This window comes from Theobroma cacao, chromosome 4 (assembly GCF_000208745.1).
Source record: "Theobroma cacao cultivar B97-61/B2 chromosome 4, Criollo_cocoa_genome_V2, whole genome shotgun sequence".
NCBI classification, from domain to species: domain Eukaryota; kingdom Viridiplantae; phylum Streptophyta; class Magnoliopsida; order Malvales; family Malvaceae; genus Theobroma; species Theobroma cacao.
Window position 1 is genome coordinate 18,401,640 of NC_030853.1, and position 19,891 is coordinate 18,421,530.

At 31.5% G+C, this 19,891-nt stretch overlaps 1 protein-coding gene across 2 annotated transcripts; it reads left to right on the forward strand.

The window, feature by feature from the left end:
* Positions 8,674-17,123, forward strand: LOC18601762 (AUGMIN subunit 5). Of its 2 annotated transcripts, XM_018120235.1 has the most exons (11): positions 8,674-9,470; positions 10,478-10,743; positions 10,900-11,020; positions 11,768-11,909; positions 12,178-12,351; positions 12,489-12,698; positions 13,501-13,686; positions 14,452-14,611; positions 14,942-15,137; positions 16,002-16,134; positions 16,736-17,123. In XM_018120235.1, the coding sequence occupies exons 1-11, from the start codon at positions 8,926-8,928 to the stop codon at positions 16,862-16,864; spliced, it is 2,262 nt and encodes a 753-aa protein (XP_017975724.1). In that variant the 5' UTR covers positions 8,674-8,925; the 3' UTR covers positions 16,865-17,123. The 2 variants fall into 2 exon arrangements, with proteins under 2 accessions (XP_017975724.1, XP_007032877.2); XM_007032815.2 differs by having other exon boundaries at positions 10,478-11,020.

Consider the following 19,891-nt stretch of genomic DNA (forward strand, 5'->3'; position numbering starts at 1 on the left):
TTAAATATTATTGCATAATCAATCAAATATCACAAAAGATATTGACATTACAAAAAAAAAAAATTGGTATTACACCTTACATAAGGCAGTAACGTGTTACTACCTAAAGCATTACTGGCTAATGTGTTACTGTCTAAAGTAGTACTGCCCAAGGCATTACTGCTCAAAGTGATATAGTACAATACGTTATAGTACAAAAAAAAATTATATTTTAAATTAATACATAAGAATTATTTTTTTTTAACAATTAATTCTTATGTAGGGGGTAAAATGTAGATACTTGATTTTGGTTAATATTTATTCTCTAAAGAATTATGTTACAATATAATATTGCACAGAGAACAACCTGAACAAGTGAAAGTACTACTTCACTCAAATCAACTNCAATAAAATATTACAAATAGAATCAAGGTTTTTTATGAAAAAGATATTAAATATTATTGCATAATCAATAAAATATTACAAAAGATATTGACATTAAAAGAAAAATGCAATCAAATATTATGAAAGATATTAAATATTATTGCATAATCAATCAAATATTACAAAAGATATTGACATTACAAAAAAAAAAATTGGTATTACACCTTACATAAGGCAGTAACGTGTTACTACCTAAAGCATTACTGGCTAAGGTGTTACTGTCTAAAGTAGTACTGCCCAAGGCATTACTGCTCAAAGTGATATAGTACAATACGTTATAGTACAAAAAAAAAGAATTTATACTTTAAATTAATACATAAGAATTATTTTTTAACAATGAATTCTTATGCAAGGGGCAAAATGTAGATACTTGATTTTGGTTAATACTTCTACTCTAAAGAATTATGTTACAATATAATATTGCACAGAGAACAACCTGAACAAGTGAAGTACTACTTCACGCAGAATAACTAGAACAAGTGAAGTGTTACTTCACGTAAAACAACTAGAACAAGTAAAGTATTACTTAAAGCAAAACAACTAGAATAATGAAAGCACTACTCCATATGGAGCAACTAATACAAGTAGAACAAGTACTTCGAATAGAATAACCACTTCACTTGGATGACAGTGAAAGTAACTTGAAATAAATGGTAGGGTTCATGAGTTACTTTCATCTTGAGATGCTCCGGAGAGTTTGGCTTGGTGGCTCAAATATGGAGGTAGTTAAGAGGTTTCCTCTTAACATTTTTTTTGAAGTATAAGTATTTCACCCTCCTACCTTATTCTTATGTACCTATTCTTGTACCTTTTCTTCTCTTGTACCTATTCTCATACAGCTTCTTCTCTTGTACTTATTCTTATACACCTCTTTTCTATTACCTTTTACTTGAAAACAAGTCTTATTACATTTAATTACAGTAACAGTTACTCACATTAATGTTCTTCATAATAAAGTCATTCATTAGGCGCATTAAAGCCTATTCTTGAGTAACCACCACTTTTAGCACTATATATAGAGCCTCACAATTCATTTAGAAGAGCCTCTTCCCCCTAGAGCTAACACATTCTCAACTTGAGAGCTTCTCTTTCTAAATTCTCTCTCAAATTATCTTCTACTCTTTAATTCTCTTCTTATTGTCTTTCACCTGCCACAACACCCAATACTTTAAGAACTACTCCAATCTTCCTCTCTACTGCCTCTGGCACATCCTTTTACTTGTTTGTAACGCTTCCTCTCCCTATCACAAGAACCCCTTTTACAGAGTCAAAGTTTGGTTATGTTGTTGATAAAATGACCAAATTTATCCAAGAAGTCTATTTTTCTGGTGTGGATTAAAGTCTTGGTTTTATCCAATAAGTTGTGTATCAATTTCTACTATTTAATAAAATGACCAAATTCAATTAAGAAAAAGGAACATTTGCTTGACACTTAAAAGCTATCAAAAAGGAAACATTTGTTTAGAATAAATTCATATTTTCTTTGTATTTTCAGATTCCATAAATTATTAGCCAAGTTGGTTTATGTTATAACCATCCAATTCATGCACTATTTTTCTTTTTGTTTGGAATGTTCCCTAGTTGCTTGTTTTACCACCATTCATGTATTTTATCTGGATTGGAAGTCACGCTCCTTTTTTTTTGGCAAACTTTGACTCTTTTTTTAAATGTAAAAGTTTGTGTATTTCATCAAACCGAGTTACAGAGTGCTGCCGTAGGCTTTGTTCCAATTGTATAATCAAAGCCATACTACAACAAACCATAACTCTTTTATATGGGTCTATAGCCAACAGAAACTAGCCTCAAATTGAACCAAAATTGGACAAGGCTTAACAAAACAAGATTGTCACAAATCAGCCACTAACATTACCGTACAAATTAAACCATCACTCAATAGCAAACATTTGGTTGATATCAACTTTGCAAAAAATCATTTCCAAGATATAACTTCAATCACACACTAGAAAGTTTTCGCATTGAAAAGGTGAATCTCGATCACATTTAACCAACTCTTAATTAAAAGCTATCCTTTGAGGGCAAATCATGCAAAACAGCCAGCTAAACTTAAACACACTAACTAGTCATCTTTCATGATTAATTCCCGAATTCAGCAACATTGACCTTGTTAGCTTTATTGGTTTTAAATTGATTATACTTTTGAAATCACAAAAATGATCAAAATTGCTTGAATGAGTTTTGCACTTAAATTATTCATGTTAAAACTGCCATGCATCTGCTTTTGAAATGTTTAAGTACTTAACATAGTTTTAAAGATATTACACTATTAAATTTAGGGGTGTTTTGTCATCATAAGAAAAAGGGGGATTGTTGACTCCATATGTTTTTTATGATAACAAAAAATTTTCCATTCTTTAAGTCTAATTATGGTACTTGAGTGCGTAGGGGTAAAATTGGTATATTATTGTTTATCTCACACCCTAAATGCCCTAAGATAAGTTTCAAATTCAAAAAAAGTGATTCAAGCAAGTTAAAAGACATTTTGTGAAGTTTAATTGGTTAACAGTTTAGTTTCATTGATCAATGAAGTATAAAAAAAGAACTCAAAACTTCAAAGAAGACTTTAATTGATTAAAACAATGTTTAATCGATTAAATTAACATTGGAAGGCGCATTGAGACAAACAAAGGTTTAATCGATGAAAATAATACTGGAAGGCACATTAAGATGAAGCAAAAAGATTTGAATCAATTAACAAGGATCTTTAATCAGTTAAGTTGTACTAGGTGTTACACTAAAATCAAGTAGAAAAGTCTTAATCAATTAACACAAGGCTTAATCAATTAAGAGGGTACTGGATGCAAAACAGAAACACGTTAATCAATTAGCCAAAGGGTTTAATCAATTCAAGTTCAAATTTAGAGTACCTAAAAGTGTCAAAATTCAAATCCAAAATGATATTGATTGTTGAAAGGTGCCAAATAAAGGAAGTCAAGTTTGTAGATTTTTTTAATTGGTTAAAGTTTATTTTAATCGATTAAAGTTAAAGAAAGAGAAGCTTTAATCAATTAAAGGGAGGATTAATCAATTACAAGAAAGTTGTGAAAAACGTCACTTGAAAGAGTTTGAGGACAAAAAGGTCTTAATCGGTTAAAGTCCCCTTTAACCGGTTAACGTTATAAAGCAAATTGCCAAACAGAAAGGCTTTAATCAATTAAAGGTCATCTTAACGAATTAAAGAGCTATAACTAGCAATTTTGAAAAGAGTTGTTAGAAGACAAAATAACTATTATATTAGTTCAAAACTGTTACTAATGGCTAGAAACTGTCCTCCAAGTTTTTAAGGAGTTTCAAAAGGTCATAAATGTAAGAGAGAACCATCCAAGAGCAAGGATTGAGCTTAGAAGTGTCTTAGCTCACATTGTAAAAGTTTGGTAGAAGCTATCAATTCTACTGGTTTAGTGAAGCCAAGTTGAAAATCTTTGATTAGGAGATTAAGGTAGTGGATGTAGGTCAAGAAGACCGAACCACTATAAATACTTATGTTTTATACACTTCTCTTTACCATTTCTTTACTTGTTATCTTTTAGCCATAACAAGTTTTGGTAAAGGAATGAAACAAAAAACAAAGCAAAAAAAGAAAAAGAAAAAGATAATACAAAAAAAAAAGAATGAAGCGAGAGCGAACAGTGCTCTAATAGGGGAAATTTTCTTGTTTTTGGGATCCATAGGGTTTAAAAAAAAGAGGTAGAAGTTTGAGAGAGAAATGAACGAGGACAAGGCGATGAGAGGCGAGGATATCTAGGTTTCGGGCTAGGGTTTGAGGAAGAAGAAGAGAAAGCCACATAAAGAGAAATGAGGAGAGAAAGAGAAAGTGAGGCTTAAATATTTAGAGTAAGGAAGGGCTTAGGTCACCAAATGGTGCCGTTTTGGGGAACTAAGGTGAGAGCTGTCGTTCATGTTTAAACCACGCCATTTCACGATGCTTTTTACACCTTTAAACGTTGAGCTTTGCCAGGCCAACAGCAAGGCTGAAGCAAACCTCTTCTAGCCCGCACGAAAGAGAAAAGAGGTTAGCCTAGAAAGCTTTAGCCCGCCAGCTCATCCAAGCCGAGTCTTCTTAGGTTAATCCTAGCTCAAGATAGGTATGGTTTTGGACTCCAAAATTAATGGGATTTGTGTTACTTGTTTGGTTTTTTTTTAATAATTGTATTTAATGTTTATTTGTATTGTGTGTTTGTTGTTAGTTTTAATCAATGTCTGGTGTAGTTAATTTTTTATAGATAGGAAAATTATTATTTGAATTAATGTTCGATGATGGAATTTCACTCAAGAAGTGCGAAAAATCACATTTTTGAGTTGACTTTCCTAGGTGCGAAATTTGATTAGGGTTTTCATCAAAGTGTAAGGATAAACCTTTGTTTTATATTCCAATTCTCCGTAAATTCAAATAATTATTCTAATGAGAATAATAATAATAAAATAAAATGAGATCATGTTAAGTTTTTATGAAATAGATAGTTATATAAATTATAGGTAGGTATACATAAAAAAGAGTGAAGGAAAATATGATAAAATAAAAAAATTATAAGCATAAAAATAGAAAGGTTATTTTGAATTAACCCAATAATGAAATTTCATTCGGGAAACGAATAATCGTGTTTTTTGGAACGATTTTCCTAAGTGCGGAATTTAATTAGGGTTTTCACCAAAACGTGGAGATAAACCCTAGTTTTATATTTCAATACTTCGTTAATTCAAATAATTATTCCAATGGGAATAATAATTTAAGGAAATTAATCCATTAAATATTTTATAAATATAGTTTTCAACAATTAACTCAATTAATTATTCTAAATAGGAGACCTTCTGAAATTAATTTGTTTACTAAGTAAAAAGTAATTCCATGATCGAAGTCAATTATTTATTCCAAAATTTCATTAGTTCAAATAAATGTTTTAAAATATAATAAAAATAAAAGAGATATTCAATTAAATAAAAAAACTAAGTATATTACCACAAAATTTAGAGTTAAAAAAAATTTCATTCATAAATACGTTCATTTAACATCATCCATGATACTTAGCATTCCATGCAATTTGATTCTCTTGCCAATGGGTACGAAAATCCAATGATGAGATTTTCTTGAAGAGCTAGTAGAAACGAGTTCTTTTAGGAATCTCTTTGGGTGAGGAAAAATTTCTAGACTTTGCCAAAGTGTTGGGATAGTGTATGAATGATTTTTCTGATATAAAGTTTTTGTGTCCCATTACTTAAAATTGGAAAATCATATCATCATTTCATAATTGCCTCATGTGTATTAAAAAGAAATTTGGTTCATAAGTGACAATCTTTGATGATAGGATCTTATTGAGGGGCTTGTAGAGAGGAGCTTTCTAGAGAAATTCCCTTGGTAAGAAGAAATTCTTAAACTTCACCAAAATGTTGGAATAGTCTTATAAAATTTCTCTGAGATGAAGATTTCATTCACGCATTGATAAAAAACTATAATAATAAATAATAATTAATAAAATAAATAAATAACAAAAATAAATTAGAGAAAAAAGATTAATAAAGAACATAGAAAATGAAAAATAAATGAATAATGATTAAGGAAACATGAGATCAAAAATCTATAATTAAGGCTAAAAAGAATAATGTATGATTAAATGGTACCGTTTGTGGAACGAGTGTTACGAGTGCTAATCCTTCTCTATTCGTAAGTGCACTCCCAAGCTTAACTTTTAAATTCATAAACTAGGTTTTTTGTTCTTTAGACGAACTTAAAATTCATTTAGGACTTTATTGAATAATTCGAATCTAACAGGTGACTTGTCATACCTTATAAAAAAGATTGGTGGTGACTTTTAAATTTTCCATGTCGAGGCAAACTGGTTCCCAAACTCGCACGTTATGACACTAGGTGATCAATTATACTCTATCTTTTCTTTATTCTTTGTTTACTTAGAGTGTGAGAGACACTTTAAGGGGTAGACTAAGCTTGAAAAATTTGGACTTGCTAATGAAGTTCAACCGTTCTTCACTTGCTCAAATTAGGAATAAGTAGACTACCCACTAGGCATCTTTTTATGGTTAAGGTAGAGTTTCTTTATCAATGATTAGAAAAGTTTGTGTGATGACATTAGTTGACAAAGTGATCTATTCTATTCAAGATTCTCTAAAGGCTACCGTACGTACCTCATTAGTTTAGCACGCTCATTATCTAGGGAGAATTTAGGAGGAAAATATGAGAGCCAAGGAAATGGTTTAAAGCCTCTGCTAATTAGCATATGTTGTCTTAATATCACATTCAACATCGATGGTTAGAGAGTGACATGTGGGAAGGTAGGTGTCAATCTGTCAAGCTATTGCAGATTTCAATAGTTACATGGGGGTAAAAGTGAAGCATTTTGCAAAGTGAAGATGAATAGCAAGAAATTTCTGGATGGATATTCCAAGACTAGTTTTATTGTACTGTTTTAGATTTCTAGTGATTATAATTTTCTTAATTTAATTTTTTGAGAAAAAAAAAAGAAAAAATGGCTAAGGAGAAGCTGACTAAAGTTGTCAGGATTTCAACAAGGAGAAGAGAAAGAAAGGGAATGCAAAAGAAAGGTAATGTCATGAGAAGATAGGAAAAAGATGAGACTTTCAAAGAGAAAGAAAGGATTTAGAAAGAGAGAGAGTTCAAAGGAAAAGGTTTTAGAAAGAGAGAATTCAAAAAGAAGAAACAATTTTAGAGAGAAAAGAAGAAGAAAGAAACTAAAGGTTTCCAACTTCTTAAAGATTTTGGTATTTTTTATTTAAGAGTTATTTTAGTCCTTTTCTTAAGTTTGTTATCATCATTAAGGGTTTTGGGGTGAAATGTTCATTTCAAATACCAATGAATTTGAGTGAATTATGGTTAAAACTTGAAGAAGTAGGAGCAATTTATCTTTATATATATATATGCTTTTGGTGTTGGTGTACTTTTAAAATGAAAGATTATGTCTTTTCATATGAAAAGTTGCCTCTTGATAAAGTGATTATTAGAAAGATATTTCGATTGAAAAGTTATGTTACATATTGTGATTATTGGATTGTTGGTGATTTTTTTATATAAAAGGTTATGAAACAATTGAAAAACATTACTACTCAAAGGTTATGATATGAAAAGTTATCATTTTATATTGTGATTCAAAAGTTATATCTTATATTATGAAAGGTAGTGTTTTTATTAGGTACTTATTAGAAAAGTACATCAATCCAAAAGTTATGTCTTGTAACATGTAAAAGTGTGTTTAAGACAAAGAGTTACCTTAATGAAAAGATTGCGTCCTTAAAGAAGAGATATTTGGAAGTCTATATAAACGTACTTATTGGCAACCAATTTGAGTTGTGGAAAAAAAAGTGAGAAATGAGAAATTCAAAAAAAGATATAAACACTTAGAGGTTTCACCATTTATCAAAAAGTATCCAAATTCCTTATAATCTACTTATTACAAAAATAGGTTCTAAGTCCAAATAACTTGCCTATCTGCTTTTCTTTTTTTAAAGAATAAAAATTTATTTAAATAGAATACAAATTAATATTTTTTTAATAATTTAAAAAAATTAAAATTGTAAATTTCCCCCTTTAATCTTGCTAAATGTTGTAGAGTGAGTAAAAATGATAAGTAGGTAAAGAATTAATGTATGCTCAGGCGACAACATTTAACTATAATTGACATGGTAATAAGAGCTTACCTAATAATCTTGAGATGAGCAAAAATATTTTTGTATGCTTTTGTAATTTTTATTTTGAAAATGATTTAAAATTCATCTTAAATTAAGATACAATTATAATTTAATGAATCTCATTTGAATGAGCAAAAATGATTTAATTATAATTTTGTAAAAATTAAGACACACAAAATTCAATAACAACAACTATATTTCTCATTTTAATGAATCTTTTTTTTAATATAATACATAAATACGTACCGTAAAAGCATGCGTAAAATAAAAAGAGATAATTTAGATAATTTTTAATAGCAGCCAAAATATTATAGATATTGAGAATTTGCTTTACCATTAAAACAATATGCTAACAACACCAAAATTAAAAAAAAATGCTAATCCATTAATTTGATGTACATAATATTTAATAATAATTTGACCTCTTTAGCATTTATTTCATCAATAAAAAATTACTAATGCATGCAAAAGAAAAAGAAAAAAAAAAAAAAAGAAAGGAAAAGGAAAAGGAAAAGAAAAAGAAAACCCACCACGGTGTAGAAAGAGCGGGACCTCCATTTTAAACTTCTTTTTTCTCACATCCGAAAAATAAAAGTTCAATAAACGTCCCCGAAATTACAATACTGCCATTCTACCAGCTTCCTCATTCTTCCCTCTACCCTTTTGCCGGCCATTGGCCTTTTTCATTCTCAGATCTATCCAAATCCCTTCCTTTTTAGCTTAATTAGGGTTTAATTGAGAACGCCAGATGTCAATTTAGTCCAAAAATTTCATTTTTTTCCCAAATTTTCGTTTTTTTCTGGGATCATTTTTGAAATTGAATTCAAAATGTTGAGCTCAAATGTACAACCAGAGGCCATATTGGAATGGCTGCAAAAGGAAATGGGTTACCGCCCTTTAGGACCGTATAATTCTTCTTCCAACAAGTCCAATTTACCTTCAATCGATTCGCTTCGCAAGATTTGTAGAGGAAACATGTTACCCATTTGGCATTTCTTGTTAACCCGTGTTAAATCCGAGAAAACAGTCCAAAATATCCGGAAAAACATCACCGTCCACGGCGGCGGAGCAGGAGCAGGAGCAGGAGGGGGGGGCAGTACAGAGAGTGGTGGGAATTTGGGGAAAGAGGAGGGGAGGAGTAAAGGAGGGGGGAGGAGGAAAGAGAAGGTGGTTGGTGGTGGTGGGGGGGAGGGTTCCGGTGCGGCGGAGATTAGGGAAGCGGCCGTAAGGGAACGGCAAGCGGCGGCAAAGGAAGTGGAGAGGCTTAGGAATATTGTGAGGAGACAGAGGAAAGATTTGAAGGCGAGGATGTTGGAGGTTTCCAGAGAGGAAGCTGAAAGGAAGAGAATGCTTGATGAAAGGGCCCATTACAGGTTATTTTCCCCGCTTAATTCTTTAGGACGTTTTTCCCCTTGAACAAAAGACATGCAATTTCAATATTTTATAGGATTGAAAATTGCCAGCTTTAACATTCTCTTTATTAGTTTGAAGGTTTAACCTTTGAATTGGTAGATTTATCATTGGATTTTTTTGATGACTATATAAGTTTCATTATATTTTGGGATTTGTGTTATAATTTGTGGCCTTTTAATGATATCATTATGAGAAGATCAAACTAAGCCTTTTTCCCCTTACTCGAGGTTGGTTATATGCATCACTTTGTGTGATTGTGCCATATTTAAGAGCATATCTTCAGTAAGCTCAGTAAAATTGATGTTCTTTACTTAGTTTCCTAACATTATAATGTTATCCGACTTTTGTTGTGTGCGTAGAGTGGTTGTTCACTAAGTTATTGGTTGATCTGGTTTTGCTGACTTGGATTAGTTTCGATTGACTCTGTATTGACTATGGAGATGCCTTATAGGGTGATTAATTCTAACTAGAGTCACTGTGTTTCTGAAATTATGGACCATCTTATTCACTTTAGTGTATTATTTGATTTGGGGCTTTTGGCAGCCAAAAGTATCACTATGGTTTTCTTTACTCACATTCTTTCAAGGTACTTTGCTCAATGGATTTGACATTTAGCTCTCCTATTGAGATGATAAAATTGTTTCTTATTTTGATTTTACGGATTCACAGTTACTAGTAGAATAGAGTTCATGTGCTCCTATCCTTTGTCAAGCTGCATAAGAGGACTTATTTTGTAAGTTATGAATGGTTGGTGATGGGTGTTGCTTATGGCACGATATTAACAAATAAATGAGGATTAATGTGCTTCTTGTTAATCCAAGCATGATTACAGTCCTTATTATTGTGAACTTCAGATATTATAAGCATGACCTTAGCATGCTTTAAACTAAAACTACTCTGTGTATTTTGTTTCTAGTAAAATTTCTTTAGCAGCTCTTGTATTTTTACATGCCTTATTTTACTGCAGGCACAAACAGGTGATGTTGGAAGCTTATGATCAACAATGTGATGAAGCAGCTAAAATATTTGCGGAGTATCATAAACGTCTTCATCAATATGTAACTCTAGCAAGGGATGCTCAAAGGTCAAGTGTTGACTCTTCTGTTGAAATGGTTAGCAACTTCAGTGCAAATAGTGAAAAGGAAGCTGTATATTCAACTGTTAAGGGAACTAAAGCTGCAGATGATGTCATTCTTATTGAAACAACGCGTGAAAGAAATATTCGCAAGGCATGTGAGTCTCTTGTAGAATGCATGATTGAAAAAGTGCGCACTTCTTTTCCAGCTTATGAAGGAACTGGGATCCATTTGAGTCCTCAATTAGAAGCTACCAAATTAGGCTTTGATTTTGATGGGGAGATACCTGATGAAGTTAGAACTGTCATTGTAGATTGCCTCAAAAGTCCTCCTCAATTGCTTCAGGCAATTACCACATACACTTCAAGGCTTAAAACTATGGTTTCTAGAGAAATAGAGAAAGTTGATGTAAGAGCTGATGCCGAAATCTTAAGGTAGGTTTGTACTTTCTTTTTTTTCTTATTGGTGGTTATAGGATTTCAGATCACCTTCCCTTCCTTTTTCTTCTACTTATCAGGCTTTGTCTATGGCTGTATGGTCACAAATTGGTGAGTACTTTTGTCTGCTTAGTACTGTTTTTGAGAGTTTTAAAGCTGCAATTTGTTTTCCTAGTGATTATTTGCTGTAGTGTTGATTTGGCTAGTTATTCCTTTGATTTGATCCTGCTGTTACCTAAAAAGAAGAAAAGGGCACGGTAAATAAATGGTGAATTTTATCATTAATGCTGCAACTAGGATGACTTTTGTAAGTACTTGGTTGTAGCTCTCTCATTTTATGTGAGTGACATACTTGGGTTTTTGTTTTGGTCACCAATTATATCTACATATAAATCCTCCAATTGTTTGAATTACTTTTAGCTTCTAAGTTCCTTTATGAGTGGGCCTTGAGAGCAAAGACACATTCTGTGTGGAATGTGTTGTTGGAACGTAGTACCATTAGGACGCCTGATAAGGTTTTTATTCTTAGGAGAGGCTGATTTTATCTTTTTCAGGTTTTGTCCATAGTCACTTTTGCCCCTTTTCTTTTTCATGAATATTTTGATTTCATCTGTCTTCAATTGTCTAAAATAGAATATACCTCCTAGCATTGTTTTATTCATGCAAATATCTTTTGGTAGGTTTCTTGGTTGCTTGTTTTGTTTGAATGCATCTTAGATAAGAGTTACTTAATATCTTTATCAGGTACAAGTATGAGAACGACAGAGTTATGGATGTTTCCTCTCCAGATGTGAGCTCACCATTAAACTATCAACTTTATGGTAATGGGAAGATAGGAAAGGATGTACCTTCTAGAGGAACACAAAACCAACTTCTTGAAAGACAGGTCTTCTTTCTTTTTGAGATAATCACTTAAATGGATTTTGCTATTACATTTATTTTCCACTCCTTTGTGTAGGCCTTTCATCTGTTAATCTTGTGGTTGAGGGGCTTTGTGGAACTAGATTCAATCTGTATAAGATGAATGAATGCGGGTTGGGCAGTTGTTTTGGTTGTTACACCGTGCCTCCCCCCTCCCAACTATTAAAATACATGTTTGGTTCTGCTCAGTTACTTTTTTGTGGCTTGATTTAAAGATATGTCTTTGTTTGCAGAAAGCACATGTTCAACAATTTTTAGCTACTGAAGATGCCCTCAACAAAGCTGCAGAAGCTAGGGACTTGTGCCAAAAGCTTATAAAACGTCTGCAAGGAGGTAGTGATGTAGTTCCTTCACACTCACTTGTTGGAGCCGCAACGCAGAATGTTGGCAGTCTTAGACAGTTTGAGGTAATTCCTGAATAATTTTATGGCAAACATTACTAGTTCTTTTGGTAAGCATCTGTGATTAGATGTTTACATGTCCCTTTTTCTCTCTTAAAATTTATTTTATCAGATAGCATGAACTGCATGGTTAATTTTCTCAGTTGGAGGTCTGGGCCAAGGAGAGAGAAGCTGCTGGAATAAAGGCAAGCTTAAATACATTAATGTCTGAAATACAGCGGTTGAATAAATTGTGTGCAGAGAGGAAAGAGGCAGAAGATTCACTAAGAAAGAAGTGGAAGAAGATTGAAGAGTTTGATTCTCGTAGATCTGAACTTGAAACCATATATACTGCTCTACTGAAGGCTAATATGGTAAGGTAATCCATCCTTGATATTTATTCTAAAACACAGCAATAGGAATATGTCAGTGCATCTGTGATGCTACTTGGAACGAATTACTAATTTATAGCTGCTCTTGGAGCTACTTAATGTGGTTAAATTCATGGAATAATAAGTTATTAGCCTTCCTTCCTTGATCCATGTTCTCTTGGATTACTTTGTCTCTTCTTTGTCCCATTGATAAGTATTTGTTTCAAACCAATTTGGGACCTTGTATGACGGTTTAATCTTTAAGATAGTATTGGTTTTGGCTTTTTAGTCTACTTTTTCAGAGAGGATTCATAGTATTATCTGGTCAACTTGAGCCTTTTTTTCTGGTTTGTAGTGCTCTATTAAAGTATCTTACTAGTCAAAAAAGAATAAAACCATTTTCTCAGATCTAATGATCTATAACTTAATTTTCTGTGCATGTATATTGTTTCATTGTTTCTCTGACCAAAATAGTGGAGAATGTACTTTGGGGTTGCTTATCTGTATCCAGCTCTTCAAGAAGAAACAGTGGGTGAAAAAAAGCAGGACTTTGATGTTGTACTGGGTTTTTTGGAGATATATGTGTAGTACTCATTTGTAGCACCAGTTAAATGATACAGTTACTATCAACAGTGTAGACAATCTCACTTATGTTTAACAAAAGTGGATTTAAGTGTGGAAAGTATTTTGTTTTGTTTTCTTGATATAGATATTTTGTCATTTTATTAGTTTGGTTTTGGTTTTGAGCATATACTACATTCAACTAAAAATGTAGGTACTTATTCTGAATTATTTTGTTTTAAAGGATGCAGCTGCATTCTGGAATCAACAGCCATTAGCTGCGAGGGAGTATGCTTCCAGCACCATTATTCCAGCATGCAATGTTGTTGCAGACATTTCAAACCGTGCAAAAGATTTTATTGATAAAGAAGTTTCTGCATTTTATAGAAGTCCTGATAATAGTCTCTATATGCTTCCATCAAGCCCGCAGGTTTGTAAGACTCTAACTGTACAATTATTTTTCAATCATAAATATAATAGATATTAAACTAGTGAGTGCTATAGTAAATAGCCAAAATTTTCATTTTTTGTTCTGAATAAGGTGTTTGGTTGTTTTGTCTCGGATGCAATGTGGCATGATGAACTGGGCTGTGACATAACCTGTTCTTATTGAGACCATAGTGCAGATGGGTGGTTTCAGTCTGCAGAAAATAGAGTCTGAGTTGTCATCTATCATTATATTTTGGACCAAGTTTTATATTTCTTGATCAATTACATGTCTATTGACATTAAACGAGTTGCAGTTGTTTCAGGGGATTTTAATTTTGTACACACTCTCATATCTCTCATCAGATGATCTAGGAACTATAGATCCTGTTTCATGTTAAGGGATCTATCATGGTTTTTTTAACCCTAGCCATTTCTGCGGTTAATATATATTTAGATGTGATTTTTTCATATGTAATTTTTGAAGCCCCTAGTAAAAGTCTTCTTTGTTTATATAATGTAATTATTAGATATTTAGATTTGTTCAGTCCTTCATCCTTTGAAGCTTTTTCTTGGTTTATGAATCAAGTCAAAGGACTTTATGTTCCTTTTCCATTCATTCTTTGTGAGCTATGGCTGGCTCTCGTAAAAATTGTGGAGATATTGTGAAAAATCTGGCTTACATGAACTTGAATCCTGTGTCTTCTATAATATATTGCAAATTCCAACTACATGTCTCAGTTGTTTTGTTTCATTACTTCCCTATCAGGCACTTCTGGAGTCCATGGGTGCTAATGGATCTACAGGACCTGAAGCTGTGGCTGCAGCAGAGAAGAATGCGGCCTTGTTGACTGCAAGGGCTGGTGCCAGGGATCCATCTGCAATTCCATCCATATGCCGTGTTTCTGCCGCCCTTCAATACCCTGCTGGTGAGTTTTGTTCTCTAATGATGCAGGGTAGATTCATATTAGGCATGGTTGTGGTTTTGAATGGACTTGGTTACTGTGCTGAGGGGTGTTTGATTGACAGATGAGGTTGAAAAGGTTAAATGACATTCATTTTTGGTTTGTACCCAATAAAGATTTATTTTGGTTTATTACCCAGTTCTCATTTTGAAAACACTTTCTAACATTTAGAAGTTTGATATGTTAGCCTGCTTGTGGATGATTTGAATGATCTTGAAGCCCATTTAAAGGTGTGTTTCTTTCTTTCTTTTAATTAGAACTGTTGTCAACCTAATGACCTTTTCTTATGGTTAGGTTTGGAGGGTTCTGATGCTGGTTTGGCATCAGTGTTAGAGTGTCTGGAGTTCTGTTTGAAGCTTCGTGGTTCCGAGGCTAGTGTGTTGGAGGAATTGGCAAAGGCAATAAATTTGGTCCATATTCGGCAGGATCTTGTGGAAAGTGGCCATGCACTATTGAACCATGCTTACTGTGCTCAACAAGAATATGCAAGGTAATGCCTTACTGTTTTGACTTCTTCGAAGTCTTGTGCCATCTCTCTGTTTTCTTTCCCCCCCTTTTTCTCTCTTCTTCATTTGTATCAACAGATAGTGCTCCATTTGATTACTTGTTTTATGCTATTTTCTTTCTTAGGTATCTTTTGGTTGCTTTTGTTCTCGCCTTTCACTTTTCAAAGAATAAAAAGGAAATTTCATTTGGATACAAAAGCAGACAATATTTTTAAAGAAATAAAAATGAATAATTTTTTTAAATAACAAAATATATGATTTTACTTTCACAATACATTACAATTAGCATTGCATTTTAGTAATTTTTTTTTCATTTTTAATTAATTATGATTTTTCTTTTCATTGTTTGCATTTACTTTACAGCACTTTTTTAAGAGGCAGAAAGTTTAGGAATAGCAACTAGTAAAAGGCAGAATCAGTTTGGTTCAAATGAAGAAATAGCTGAGAACTAACACCGATTTTTGTGTTACGTCTTTACGTAGGAAAAAGAATCATGATTTTTTATCCATGTAATGCAAATTGTTATTTTCAATTTTTTAGAAAATATTATGCTTTTGTATCCTAACAAACTTTTAACTCTTTGCTTTTAGAAGCAAAATCAGTAGGAATACAGAGCCTTAACTTTTAAGAAGCAATTAGTATGGTAACACATCTTACATCTCATGTGTGGTCTGTCAAAGTTCCTAATTACAGAGTGGGAATAAGTTGTACCTTGACTTTTTGATGATCAGTATACATTTTTCGGACAGAAAATATATAAAGATACATATATTTGCATTAGATGGACTGGTGTTATAGAGTTTGCTTAGATTACGATTTGTTGTGTGCTTACTTGCCACATGATGCAGGACAACAAACTATTGTTTGAATTTGGCTGCTGAGCAAGAGAAAATTGTCACAGAGAAATGGCTTCCTGAACTTAAATCTGCAGTTTTGAATGCTCAGAAGTGCTTGGAGGACTGCAAATATGTGCGGGGTTTGGTAAGTAACTGCCTTATGTTTCCCTGGCTGTATCTATATGTCTCTCACTTTGCATATGACTTTTTTCTTCAGTTTTATATGCAATCTATCTGAATTTTGTTCATGAAATAAGAGGGAAATGATTGTATTTGTCTGTATTCAAGAGAGTGAGCTGGAGTTGTGGGGTGGGTAGTTGAGGTCGGGAGCCGTGATAGTTTGATTGGAGATGCCTTGGACTGAGAGGGTATTTGCTTTGAACATGGAATGGTTTTGACTTGGGTATCACACTTAAATGTTTTATGCAAAATTTCAAAATACTTTGCTTTATAGTTTCTAGCTTTTTGTAGTTTCCAAAAGAATTACAACAGTCCAATGGTAATTATTTTTAAAGTATTTCACTCAACAATTGAGCTTCCTTCTTTGTTAGTCGCCTATGTGCCATGTTTCACAGTGTTTGTTTGTGTCAATCATTATGGCCTTTCTGTTCATTTCTCTTTTATTTACTGTTTTTATTGAATCATCAACTTTTATTGCCAAGAATTCTATTTTGATTTAAAGGTTCTTGATTGTTCCCCTTCAATTGTATTTTAATATAACCTTGGGATTGAACGTTGTGCCACAGCTTGACGAGTGGTGGGAGCAACCTGCATCAACTGTTGTAGATTGGGTTACAGTTGATGGGCAAAATGTTGGTGCTTGGCATACTCATCTGAAGCAGCTTCTTGCATTTTATGATAAGGAGGTTTTGTGAACAATGTCTTTGAACTGGTGCTGCTATTTTTATCTCTAGAATTCTCCTTTGTTTGGAAACACTTATTTTCCACTGAGGCCCTGTATGTAGTATAGCTTGAAGTTAATGAATTTCCCAAAAGAAAAACTCTGTAAATAAAATTCAGCTAACCTTGTCTGTGTTGTAGAGAGATATTTGCCAAATTTGTGAAATCATCATCGACTTAAAACAGAATATAGCCTGCCCTTCAGTAAAGATCCAGATAATTTTGATTTGGGTTTATGGATTTTTTTGGGGTTCCCTATCATTATCCTCAGTTCCTTAAATGAGGGCTTGTATTATCATATAAAGGAGTGCAGGAAGGATATCATCAACTTGTAGGAAGGATTGTTTGGCTATTTGGAAAACATCTTTTAGTATTATTCTGCGTTATGGAGCCGTCTAATAACTTTCCTAATCTTTTTTTAGATACTTTGCTCGATGAAGTACCTAAAGATAAATGGTGGTAGAGGTGAGCATTCGGTTAATTCAATTAGAAAATTTCCACAACTGACTTAACCGGTTTTATATAGAAATTTAACCCAACTGGTTGAATTTTACACCTAACCTACTTTTACTGTTTTTAGTTGGTCAATTTGATTTTAATTGATTAGTTAATTTTTAGATTCATTTATTAGTTTATTTGAAAAAAATTATTGGTATTATATTTTTCATATGGTTAATATAACCTTGTTTTGGAAGAAGAATTAAACATTTGCTTTGACATCAAAATAAAAAGAATACAACACATTTTAATACTAAAATAAAATGAATTAGTGACATAAGTTTTTACATATATAGTAAAATAGTCATGACAAATGACCAAATTGAAGGTAGGGAGAGGGATTTTATATTTATATTTGTATCACAAAATTTAAGTTTTAAAGGACTTATTTTAATTTTTTGAGGACGGAAATTGGATAACTAGATAATTAGATAAGACTTATAGTCTTATTGGACATTATACTTATTTTAATTTTTAAGCTTTAAAAATGGAGGGGTTATTTTATAATTATATGTATGTTACAAATTTTAAACTTTAAGGGATTTATTTTAACTTTTAACTTTATTTTTAGTTTTTTGATGATGGAAATTAGATAATTAAATTATTTGATATATATATATTTTGAAAGTAAGTATTTATTGATGCTTAGAACCATAAACTAACACATAGCTTAGTCAGTTATTAATTACATAAGGAACATGAAAGAATAATAACCCCATGACATCTAAAGAATCTAGACTTGGGAATGTCCAGATACATCAACAAGTACACACTAATTTCTAGCATGTTACACAATTTGTCCGGATTTAGACAACTAGTTATCCTAGTCTCATTTTGCTAGAATCACAAACTCTCAAGACTCACAAAATCCAAAGTCCAGGACAGTAGTACAAATTTTAAGCTTAGAGCCTTATAGGATATTAGGACTTATTTTAATTTTTAAGCTTTAAAGGGAGAGGGGTTATTATATATCTATATTTATATTACAAATTTTAAACTTTAAGGGACTTATGTTAATTTTTTGGTGATGAAAATTATATTAATTAACCAAATTATTAGGATAATTACATTAAGTTACTAAGTAGTTTAAATAGATTAATTTTTATAACTTAGATGTAAGGAGCTAGTACTTAAGCCACTTAGATTAATAAATTAGATTAGGAGAGGTAGGATGCAGAAAAACGTAAGGTTTATATTTTATAATATAAAATATATATTACAAATTATATGATTAATTAATTATGTAATTAAAACTTAAGATCTAAAGAGTTAATATTTAAGAGAGTCTAATTGATTAATTAATCCTTTAGATGTTAGGACTTAAGACTTAGGCCACTTGGATTAATTAATTAATCTATTAAAGTGCTTTGTAATTTTTTTAAGTGATTTGTTCAAATAAAAAAATTTGATTAATAGAAAAACTTTTTCTCATTTTTTCTCATTTTTGAATAAATGAGTGAGATGATGGTCACATATCTTGTAGACAAAGAAATTTTGATATAGTTTTGCATTATGTTTAATTTTCTATAGGTGTTTTATATGATTATATCCGTAATGTTAATGTTTAAATAAAGATTTATTATACAAATTTATTTTTTTGTTGCATTAGGAAGTTGAATATTGGCATGAATTATATACTTATATACATAAAAATAAATAAATAAAATTTAAAATAAATTAAAAAATAAAATACTAATGAGGTTATGTGCTATGTTTATTTAATTTTTTGTTGGTTGATACAATTTGAACCCTTAATTTATATGTTAGTATAGAGCATTTTTTTTATCTTATTTAGAATTGGAAATTTCAAGGGCGGAATTAGAGCATTTTTAAGAGGGTCAAACAAAAAGAGACACCTAATAGTTAATAAGAACTTTGTATATCATCCAATTCTCACTAATCTAAAAAATTAAATAAAATTCATAAGACATTAGACATACTAAAAGATGCACATTAATAGTGACAATGTCATATATATATATATATATATATATATATATAAGAATAAACCTCAACAATTTGAAGCAGATTCCAAATAGACTCTCTCTTACTCTTTGCGTGTAAGAGTGAAAGAGAAAACAATTTTTCAAACTCAAATGAAATGTCTATTTACTTATGTGTTCTGTACAAAATGGGAAGCTTTCTTATTTTCTTCATATTTTCTATTTGCCTCTTCAATTGCTAATTAGCATATTGGGCTATTAGGTTAGTAGACTTACTTTTATAAATTTTAAATTTGATAAGCTTAGTATATTAGATTAGAATTTATATACTAGGCTTAATTAATAAGTATAAGTTTCACATTATTTTAGGAGACTGTAGACACCCACTTTTACTACATTATTTTTTTTTAATTTCAGATTCAATTAAGAAATTAGATTTAAAATGGATTAAAACATAAATGAACCAAGATTAGGGTAAAATCAAAGAAGAAAATAATATGAGAAAAAAAGAGGTAAAAACCAAAAAAAAAGAAAAAAAAAAGAAAAAATTGAATTGCTACC